This window comes from Mesitornis unicolor, unplaced genomic scaffold (assembly GCF_000695765.1).
Source record: "Mesitornis unicolor isolate BGI_N332 unplaced genomic scaffold, ASM69576v1 scaffold20821, whole genome shotgun sequence".
Taxonomy (NCBI): Eukaryota; Metazoa; Chordata; class Aves; order Mesitornithiformes; family Mesitornithidae; genus Mesitornis; species Mesitornis unicolor.
The window spans coordinates 17,209-27,278 of record NW_010163392.1 but is presented as its reverse complement, the minus strand read 5'-3'; the positions used below and the strand labels follow the sequence as shown (position 1 = coordinate 27,278).

Here is a 10,070-nt window from a genome sequence, read left to right as displayed (position 1 = left end):
GGGTGGGCCTGTTGCCCAGCCGCTGTCACCCACAGCCACTCGTGCACACACCTCCCGGGGATGCTCTGCGCATCTGGGAGCACGAGTGGGCGAAAGCTTCTCATTTTGAGAGCTAATTACCGAAAATACAGCCTTCTCCTTCCGGGAGGTCTCACTCTGCTGGTGCTTTGAGCCCCATCTTCCATTCCCCAGCCACTGTGATTTCCTCTCACTCTGAGTCGCCTTTCATAGACCATTTCCTTACACAGAGCCTAAAGTCACACTCGCTGAGGTTGGAAGAGACCTCTCAGATCATCAAGTCCAACCCTCAACCCAACCCCACCATGGCCACTAAACCGTGTCCCCAAGTGCCACATCCACACGGTTTTTGAACCCCTCCAGGGATGGGAACACCACTCAGGAGTAACACAAGGGCAACAGGCTTGGCATTAAATCTGTTTATAAAGCACATTCTGTAATTTTTATTTAATTATCAGATTAAATCAATTAAATACAGATGAGTGATTTTTGCTCCCATTTTTAATCCACAGGTTTTTAGTCTTGGAAAACTCTCAGGCTGGGTATACTTTAAATGTTAAGAGTAAAACTCTATGACTTCATAAAATAGCTTCTATTTTAGAAATGAAAACTAACAGCCCTCTCCCCAGCTCCACTGCCCTTCTCTGGCCATGCTCCAGCCCCTCAATGTCCTTCATGGAGTGAGAGGCTCAAAACTGACCCCGGTATTCGAGGGGCAGCCTCAGCAGTGCCCAGCACAGGGGCTGATCCCTGCCCTGGTCCCACTGCCCACACCAGTGCTGGGACAAGCCAGGATGCTGGTGGCCATTAGGACTTGGTAATTGACACATTACTGTCTCCTGTTCAGTCACTATCAACCAGCACCCCAAGTCCTTTTCTGCCCGGCAGCTTTCTAGCCACTCATCCCCAAGCCGGTAGCGCTGCATGGGGTTATTAAAGTTAAGCAAGAAATTGCTGGTGAGGGCTGGGGACACCCCACTTCTTTGCCGTCAGATGGGATGGAGGTGACTCAATTAGTAATCTCCAGCCCTCGCTAAATGAGCGGTTGCCGCTCGCAGGAAGGTTCATTCGCGTTGGAAGCGGCTGAGTCACTTGTGATTGCAGCAGCAGCAAACCCGGTGCTGGCGCCGGGTCAACGGGAGCGCCCGTGGCTCTAGGGCAGCCTCCAAGGAGCTTCCTTGGGGCTTTGGCACAGATAGGGAGCCCCACCGGTCCCTGTCACCCACGGCCGTGCGTGCCAGTGCTGCGACACCAAAGCCGTGTGTGCCTCAGGCAAATCTTCCCGTCCTGTCCCCATCACTGTCGCCATTGCACACCCATGTGCTGGTCCAGGTTGGGGGGCTGGAGGGTGCCAGGCTGGCCAGAATTTGCAATAAATAAATGAGATTTGGCCTCATTTGTTTTCCCCTTGCCTCTGCAGATAGGAAAGGGGGAGCTCCAGCCACCGCTGTCTGTCCCTGCTCATCCTCGCTGGAGGAAGGGCAAGACCAGCTCAGGAAGGCGGAGATGGTTTGGGCATCGCTCAACAGATCCCCACTGCCCCCTATCACCCCCCGCACCACATGGGGTGCTTTGCAAACCCTTCCCACTGCAGCGACCAAACCCACCCACCTCCAAAACTGGGCTGCTCCCCTCCAGCCACCAACTGAGGACAGGACCCTCCGGTCAATTTGCCACCAGATGGCACCAAATAGAGAGGCCTTGCGGGGACACATTGGGCGGCTCGGGGTCACTGCCGCCCCCAAACCAGACCACACCTCATCACCCCATTCCTCTGCCCCCCGCCTCCGCTGGCAGCAGCCAGAGCTGCCCATGGGACGATGCACGGGGTTATTTACACTGGGTATGGTTGTATTTGGGTTTAGCCGTGTCTGACAAGGCACCCTCCCACTGCATGTTTATGTGCTGTCAGAAAACAAAATGATTAATATTGGGTGTTTGCATTGCAGTGGAAACTACAGGGCGGTAATGAGTCTGGCCAGGTCTCAGCGGCTTTTTGTGTCAACACAACCGTGGGCTCAGCCTGGGCCGCCCTGCACCTCCGACAGCAGCGGCGGTCACTTCTAATAATGCCAAACAAGTGCTTTTAAATAGTAAAAACCGAACTATTTTATTCGCTTTTTTATTTTTAAAAGACGTATTTGATTTGCATAACAATTCTTATCGAGGTCTTTGAATGGCAAAGCAACAGCAGCGGCTCGTTCCTTGGCTTTGTGGCTCATTAGGAGAATTGTGGAGGGAGCCGCTAACGTGATCTGCTGCCTCGTTAAGAACTGTAATGACGTAGGATTCCTAAAATTAGCAACGTAAACGGTTCACCCTCCTCCTGTCCCAGTGCAAAGTGCAGCCTCCAGCCCCAGCACCCTTCAGCAAGGGCCCTTGGGGCCGTTTTCAGTCCCTGCTTTCACAATCGCCCTCACCCGAGTGCTTGCGGTGAGGAGGATTTTGGGTCCTCCAGGGGTGCAAGGCTGGATCTTTAATCCCAGGAGATTATCACGGCCACCTTCTCCATGCTTCCTGTGCTCCTCCTTCCTTCGCCACTCCTGCTGTCTTTGCTTCATCACAAAAAGCATTAAAACAGTGAAGTCTGGGCCTGAATTCCCCTTGCTAAAGGGGCTGGGGCTTCCTAGCATGGGGAATTATATATATACATATATATGGAGTTGATAATCTTAAAGGTCTTTTCCAACCAAATGATTCTATGATTTTATATATATATAAAGAGAAGACCCCAGATGAGGGTCTGGGGGTCTATAGTTGGCCCCAGGGGCAGCCCCAGCCCTGCCCAGGGATGGCAGCGATGTTGTGGTGGGTGTTTTGTGCTCGGGGAGGTGGGTGTCCTTCATGGGTTGCTCCTGTTCCTGGGGTCCACCAGCCCCTCATCTGCTCTGCTCTGGTTTGACACCAAGGTTATGGCACACAGCACCCTGGTAGCACCAAAATCACCAGTTTGGCCAAGTCCAAAACCCTCATTTGGGGCAGAAGGAGCATCACTGCCCCCACCTCATGTGCACACACATGTCCGGGTGTGTAACACACGTGTCAGGGCATGTTTGCACATGTGTACGTGTGCAGTCCCAGCATTGCAACATCTCCTTTGGGTTCTTTACCTTCCCCTAGCCCCAGGGACTGTGTGGAGAATGCAGCAACCCTCGCTGTGCCTCCTGCACCCCATCCTGGCTGCACCCCCACTTCCCAAAGCCTTCAGCCAGATGTTTTCCAAGGAGCAGGCAAGAGGACTCCGTACCTCTCCATCACATCCCCCTGAGCCCAGCTGGGGAGTCCCAGGTCCCTGACAGGGGCAGATAAAGTGGTGCTGGAGCCCGGCAGTGGCCAGGCTGGGCAGTGCCAGGCTGGGGTGTCCCCCCCCATGCTCCTCGAAACATCCAGCCCTCTGCGTGGGGAGGGGGAGCGGAGGGTGGAGCCTGCCAGATTACCAGATCCAGGAGCTGTGACATTCAGTCTGGCAGGGAGACGGAGCCCGGCGGTGCTGGGCAGGGATGGGGAGACAGCAGGGGACAGCCAGGCTTGAGGGGGCGCAGGGATGGGGTCAGGGTCATTTGAGTGGGACTGAGCAGTCACCATGCAAGGGGGTCCCAGAGGGAGCCGGGAGCAGGACAGGGCTGGGAAGGAGCAGTGAAGCGGGGTTAGGGGGAGCAAGGTGCTGGGTCGCCCCTTGGAGCTGGGGTTCTGATGTGGCCTCCCACCTGCAGGGCCACGCTGGGCTGTCCCCAACCCCTCTGAGACTGGGGGGCACCCATGGACAGAACAGCACAGGGCTGGCTCCCACCATGGGGGGCCCATGGCAGCCCTCCAGAACCCGCACACTGCTGCTCCTGGTGCTCGCGCTCCGCACACTTCAGGTAAGTGTCCCTGGGGAGGATGGGACCGCAGTGAGGAGAGGGTGGGCAATGAGCGTGACAGTTCCCTGCTGCAGTCCTGGTCAGGGGTCAGGTCTCCCCCAGCATGTCCCCATTCCTGTCCCTATCCCTTCTGCTGTCTGACCCCATCCCAGTTGTCTGGCAGGGGACGCCAAGCCGCAATCCTGCGAGCTCAGGTGCTTTCACAGCAGTTCCTGGGGAGGATGTGCTGAAATGCAGCACAGGGAGGGAGGTGGGCGATGCCGGGACCCCACTGCACTCCGCAGGGCTGGGGACACTGCGCAGGGTCCGGATGGGACAGCCAGCAATGCTCCCGTGGCGTTCAGCTCCAGAGCATCCCCAGGGAGGATGAACTCTGCTCTGCCCTGCCCCAGGGATGGTCCCCTCCATCCTCACGTGGGTCCTGGTCCTGCAGGAAGGGGCTTTGCTCACATCATTTGGTGATGGTGATGGTGTTGGGTTGACGTTGGACTTGATGATCCTGGAGGTCTCTTCCATCCTCCATGCCTCAAAGGAGCCCCAGACCCCAAAGGCTGCTGTGGGGGGCAAGGACCATGCATGGGGTGGTCCCCATCCCTGGGCAAAACCATGGGGATGGCTGGAGCTGAGCTCTCAATGAAATGGGGGAACACAGTGAGGTTGTGCTGCTGGAGCAATGAGCAGAGAGGCTGACAGCCACGCCAGCAAACCCAACCTGAGCTTGTGGGATTGCTTTGGTGGCGAGTGCCAGGAGTGGGGGGGTCCGATGGGAGAGGGTTTAGGGTCAGCATTTCTCTGCAAAGCCTTCGGGATTTCTCCTGGCACTGCTTCGCTCTGCAAGTTCTTCAGCCAACATGGGGGCTTTGGGTAATGGAAAGGAAAAGAAAAGAGGATAAAGGGAAGGGAGAAATGGGAGGGGGAAAAAGAACAGAAAAAGAAAGAGAAAGTGAAAAAGAAAGGGAAAGTGAAAAAGAAAGGGAAAGTGAAAAGGGAAAGGAAAAGGGAAAAGGGAAAAGGGAAAAGGGAAAAGGGAAAAGGGAAAAGGGAAGGAAAAGGAGAGGAAAAGGAGAAAGAAGAAAGGAAAAGGGGAAAGAGCAGAGAAAGCACACAGGACTAGGGGAGGACCAAAGGCTTTGAGGGCTTTATAAGGAGAGCAATGGCATCAGGCTCCTTGCCAGATGGGGAAACTGAGGCACAGCAAGGAGCTGCCTGTCCTGAAGGATGCTCTGAAGGGAGCACCGCACATTGCCTGCTCCAGTGCCCATTTCACAGCACCTCCCTGGAAAGCCGGGGAACAGGACAAGGGTCAACTCTGATGGCCGTTGCTGATGCCTCTGATTAAAACACCAGGCTGAACGTGAGCAAAACCCGTGTGAGCAAAACCCAGCCGGCAGGGGGAGGAGTAGACATGCCCGAATGGGTGGGTTTTTTAAGTTTTTAGTTACATGGCTTGCTTGCTCAGGCTTTGGACGTGCTCGCCTCTGCTCTGCTGATGGGGTCGGCCCCTCCGTCTTTAAGCTCAGCTCCTCTGTATGGAGCCTGCGTCTTGGCGGAGCGGTGCCCTTAAGCATCGCACGCTTTCGGAGGGAATTAGGAATAATTGCGGCGGTTCTTTATGGTGTTTACAAGGCAAGCAGTAGAAAGCTAAGGAAATGTCAGGGCTCAAAAGCACGGTTACGTAGACAGGCTCTCCTGGGGCTGGCTGCAGCAGAAATAGTGAATATTGGCTGGTACCCTGCCTGCTCGGGGCTTTTAATGCCGGGCATCCTCTGTTTGCCCTTTCCCCCTTCCCAAGGTGCAAGCGACACATCCCGACTGCTCCATTGTCCTCTATTTCCAAGAGCAAGAAGCCGAATGCCTGGAGATCATCAGGAGGGAAAGCCAAATGCCAGCCACCCCTGGACCTCATGAGGGTGAGTGCGAGCTGAGCGGGGCTCAGTTCCCTTGAGGAGCAGGGGGATTCACTGAGGGTCCCTGTGGGGGACGGTTCATGGTTCTGCATTCAGAGGATGCAGAAAAGCAGGTATTTTCAGGGCAGTGAAGAGCAGCATCCCTAGAGAGACACGAAAAATGCCACTGCTGGGAGAGAGCGGTTTGACATGGGGGGATGAGGGATGCAAGCAACCGCAGGGGCTGAGTCCTCCCAGATTTAAGACCTGTGGCAGTGATGGTGTGGTCCATGCCCCAGGCAGAGCCTCCTGCCCTGTTCCCGTCCTCCCTGCACCGATGCTCTGGGGCCAGGCAGGACCATGGGCACAGGCGATGCGGAGCCCTGGCCATCAGCACGAGCATCACACGGTGTGTATCACCACTTCATGCCTTCTTGCCTTCCTAATCCAGTTAGTTTTAATGCTAAACATGTTTTGAGCAACTTCATTTTTATGTATCCGAGACTTGTAAACCAATTAACTAATTGAAAAACAGTTTCGAAGTGCTGCTTTTGTCCATTTCTTTTTTAAATGCATTTCATTTTCCATCCAAAAGCAGCTTGGCTCAAATTCCGGGTAAAAATTATCACCTAGCGAGTAAGAAATGCGTCATTCATCTAATACAGATGTAAAAATGGAGCATCTCAATAATTGCATGTTAAGGTCCGTAATTGCTTAAGTAACTGTGCCGAGATATAACACATCATCCAGCTTAGCAGAGAAAAGCCAAGTTGATTGGAAAAGGTCCATCCTGCAGCCCAGATCGTGCCAGCCAGGGGGAAGGAATCTCATTGCAGGAAAATAACCAAGAAGCATGAATGCATAATTAAAATCGGTATTTAATCCCATGCTTCTTACTTGACTCCCGCCTCCGCTGCCCACCTGAACTGAATTTATCCTTGTCTGCTTGTGTGGAGTGGGGAGGATGCTGCTGAGAGCACGGCATGGAGTGAGGATGCCCTGGACGTGGTGGCAACTTGGCGTGAAGGAGCAGGACAGGGACCTGAGGGTGCAGCATCCTCCTGGGAAACCCTCCTGGGGCCTTAAAACCTTAAAACCATTGCAATGCTTTCCCTTCCAAGTCTGCTCCGGTGCTCGCAGCATTTACTGCTCTGAAAGAGTTGGGAAGGAATAACCTGCTGGTGTGGCTCAAATGATCTTGGAGAGGTTTCTAGATACCGATTAGAGTTCTCTAGATACCAATTAGAGGTCTCCAGATATCAGTTAGGGCAGTGAGAAACAGAGAGGACCATGGCAGGTCTGTGTATAATTGACCAGTAGAGCTGCTGAGCAGGAGCTTCCCAGCAAACTGCGTTTTGAGGGGAAAAAATGCTCTTTTTGGCCACAACATCATGAGGATAACGTTCTCAGGGATGTTTCAGCTGGGAAAACTGGAATGAAGCCGGTTGCTTTGGGTCAATCCAAACCAAACACCTCAGGCTACACTGGCTGGGAGCCCGGGGACAGGGCCAGCAAGGATGTGGTGGCTCCTGGGGACTAACGGCACGGGGACACTGAAGACACAGTCCCTGCCCGTGAGGTGGGCAATGAGACATTGCCAGGTCCTTTGCTGGTGTTTCTTCACCCTATCCCCCTCAAAAGTTGCCTCCATCACCTCTTGTCTGTGGGAGAGTTGTTCCAATTTTGCACGGCTCTAAGAAATATGTTTTATTTTTCCAAATGCTGCAGCAGCTCAGGAGAGGAGAAACAGAGTGGGAAGGGGGATTTAAACCTTTTGTCCCCATCCCAATGGAGGGGTCACTTTATTCCTGGGGACTGCACTGCAGATGTCTGTGAATCCCGGCTCCATCCCCATACCATGGGCTGCTCCTCCAGGTGGTCCCACAGCACCCACTGTGCTTGTCCATGCACTAGGAGATGTAGTTATTTATTTATACAGCAGGACGGTTCTGCCATGCAAGCACAGCCAGGTATTTTGCTCAGACCCCAAGGAACGAAGCAACCGGTCCCAATACCTGTGCTCGGTCCAGAGCAAAAATTAAGACACAACTTGGCTTGACAATGCCAGCCCTGCAAACCCCTCCACGCCCGGCCAGATACCTACAGACCACTGCTGAAATCAGAGCAAACTAATTAGGCTTGCATGAGTCCACATCCCCGGGCTGGGAATAGATGTGGCTCCAGGTTAATAACGTATATCAACAAGGTTAATAATGCAGATGTGCAAGGAGGGGAGCTGGCCTGGAGGTGCGATGTCTATGGCTCGTCCTGATGTGTTGCAGCACTTCAAGGCTCCGTGTCTGCTCGGCCATGCTCATTTCTGAGGCAATTAGAGACTCATTCAAAGACAAACTTAAAGAGAGAAGCAAAACCTCCTTAAGCTAATTGCTCTCCAGCAAGTCTTGCTGTGCTTTTGGGCTAGAGAAAGGTCCTGAGCTGAGCCACCACGCCTGCTGGGTGCCAAAACCCAACATAAACCCACATTATTGTAATGCCACCAGGAAAGTCCCAGCTCTTCCCGCACCCCCATCCCCTGGGGGCTCCCCACGGGAGCTCTGGGTCCACTGTGGCCCCAGGAAATACCAAGTCCCATCTTGCCACAGGACTAAAAGGAGAGCTCAGCGCCGGGGGGAGGTCGTTCCCAGAACTGGAGCTGGGATGCTCCTAATTCCTGAGGAGGTACGGCATGGCCCGTAGATCGGGTGACGGCCTCTGCTCTCCCGTTACAGCCCGGGGACCGGGGGGCTGCGTGTGTGTCCCCGACACGTCCCTTCCCGGTGGCACTGACTGTCCTGTCCCCCCCCCAGGCTGTTTGACCGAGTGGGATGGAGTGAGCTGCTGGTCGGCCCTGCCCGTCGGCCAGTCCCGAGCCGTTGCCTGTCCCGATGTCCTCCACATCTTCAAGAAGTCCAAAGGTGCTGTGAATCCACCCCAAACCACCCATCCCTGAGACCACCCCTGCCTGCCGGGGGTCCTCCTGCCACCCCAGCCCTTCCCCTCTGCCCCTGCAGCTCCTGTGCCATCCAAAAGCTTGGCACATATCACAACCCAAGCAGAGGACGGGCAAAAGCAGACATACAGGGTACTGCCACACCGGGGAGGTCCCCAAGCCCTTTTGTCACCCAGTACCAAGCAGGAGGATGCCTTCCCCTGTGGGCAGAGCACTTGGGGACCTCATCCTCCAACTGGGTGACACCAGGACAGTCCCCTAGCTGCTTCGTGCCCTCCTTTCCATCAGCCTAATGCTCCTGACCTGCTGGGTACCACCTCCAGTCACACAGGGGAAAAACCCAGCATAAGATCATGGTATGAATAATAATCATCAGTTTATTTCAAGATCATTTACCGCTGCTGGGGGTGCTACTGCCTCCATTCATCATGGAGGTGAGAGTGTGAAGGGGAGCACCCAACGGGCCCCCAAGGCATCCTCATCAGCTGGGTGTAATTGAAAAGGCAATGGAGGGTTGGTAAATGCTTTCTTCAGGGCAGAAACAGCTCAGGAGAAGCTTGATAAAGCCCTCACAGGTTAGAAGAGTCTCCTTTTAGGCTTAATGCCCTCCCGGCATGGGGATACATGCTTGCTTTCACATCCTGCCTTGAGATGTCCTAGGCACAGCACCGGAGGGCAGAGATGTGGTCTGGATGGGTGGCATGGGGCAGCCAGGCCATTCAGGTACCACGCTGCCCCCATTGCTGGGATGCAGGGTGCTGTCCCCAGGCTGGGCAGTTCTGGGGGTGCTGGTGCAGAGGCGATGCTGGTGGCTCTGGTGAGGTCCCTTCTTGTCGCCGCAGCGCTGATCTGGAGGAACTGCACCGCGTCGGGATGGAGCATCCCCAGCCCCCCCTACTACAACGCCTGTGAGCTGGAGGCCATTGGCCCCAACAATGACACCGAGACCAAGGTATTGGGGGTCCCCAGGGGCTGTGGGACACCCTCCTGACCACCACCCCACCCCACATTGACCCATGAAACACGAGGATGTTCTCAGTGAGCTCTGGTTTGCCTCACCCTTGTTACTGGGGGTCTGAGCTTGACTGGGATGGGGACATCACTCTGCCCCTCGCAAACCAGCACCTCCCAGCCCGTGCTGCCTCTCTCCACTGGTGCTTTCCCTTCCAGAAAGGCTATTTTGTCACCATGAAGGTGCTTTACACCTGCGGCTACTCCACCTCCCTGGCAGCCCTGTTCCTGGCCATCGGCATCTTCTCCTGCTTCAGGTAGGGCTGCAGCAGGAGGTGGCTGCTCTCAGGCTCTCCCTTCCCCAAGCAGCCATCTCCATCCCTGCCAACATGGATAACCAGG

The 10,070-nt window shown here is 54.9% G+C and overlaps 1 protein-coding gene across 1 annotated transcript in view; it reads left to right on the top strand.

The window, feature by feature from the left end:
• Window positions 1-3,809: 3,809 nt before the first annotated feature.
• Window positions 3,810-10,070, top strand: part of LOC104548049 (vasoactive intestinal polypeptide receptor 1-like) — a 9,559-nt gene continuing 3,298 nt past the window's right edge. Inside the window, exons 1-5 of the mRNA XM_010193960.1 lie at window positions 3,810-3,881; window positions 5,674-5,791; window positions 8,575-8,682; window positions 9,560-9,669; window positions 9,888-9,985. Coding sequence (XP_010192262.1) covers window positions 3,810-3,881; window positions 5,674-5,791; window positions 8,575-8,682; window positions 9,560-9,669; window positions 9,888-9,985 — 506 coding nt within the window. The remainder of the gene's footprint in view (window positions 3,882-5,673; window positions 5,792-8,574; window positions 8,683-9,559; window positions 9,670-9,887; window positions 9,986-10,070) is intronic.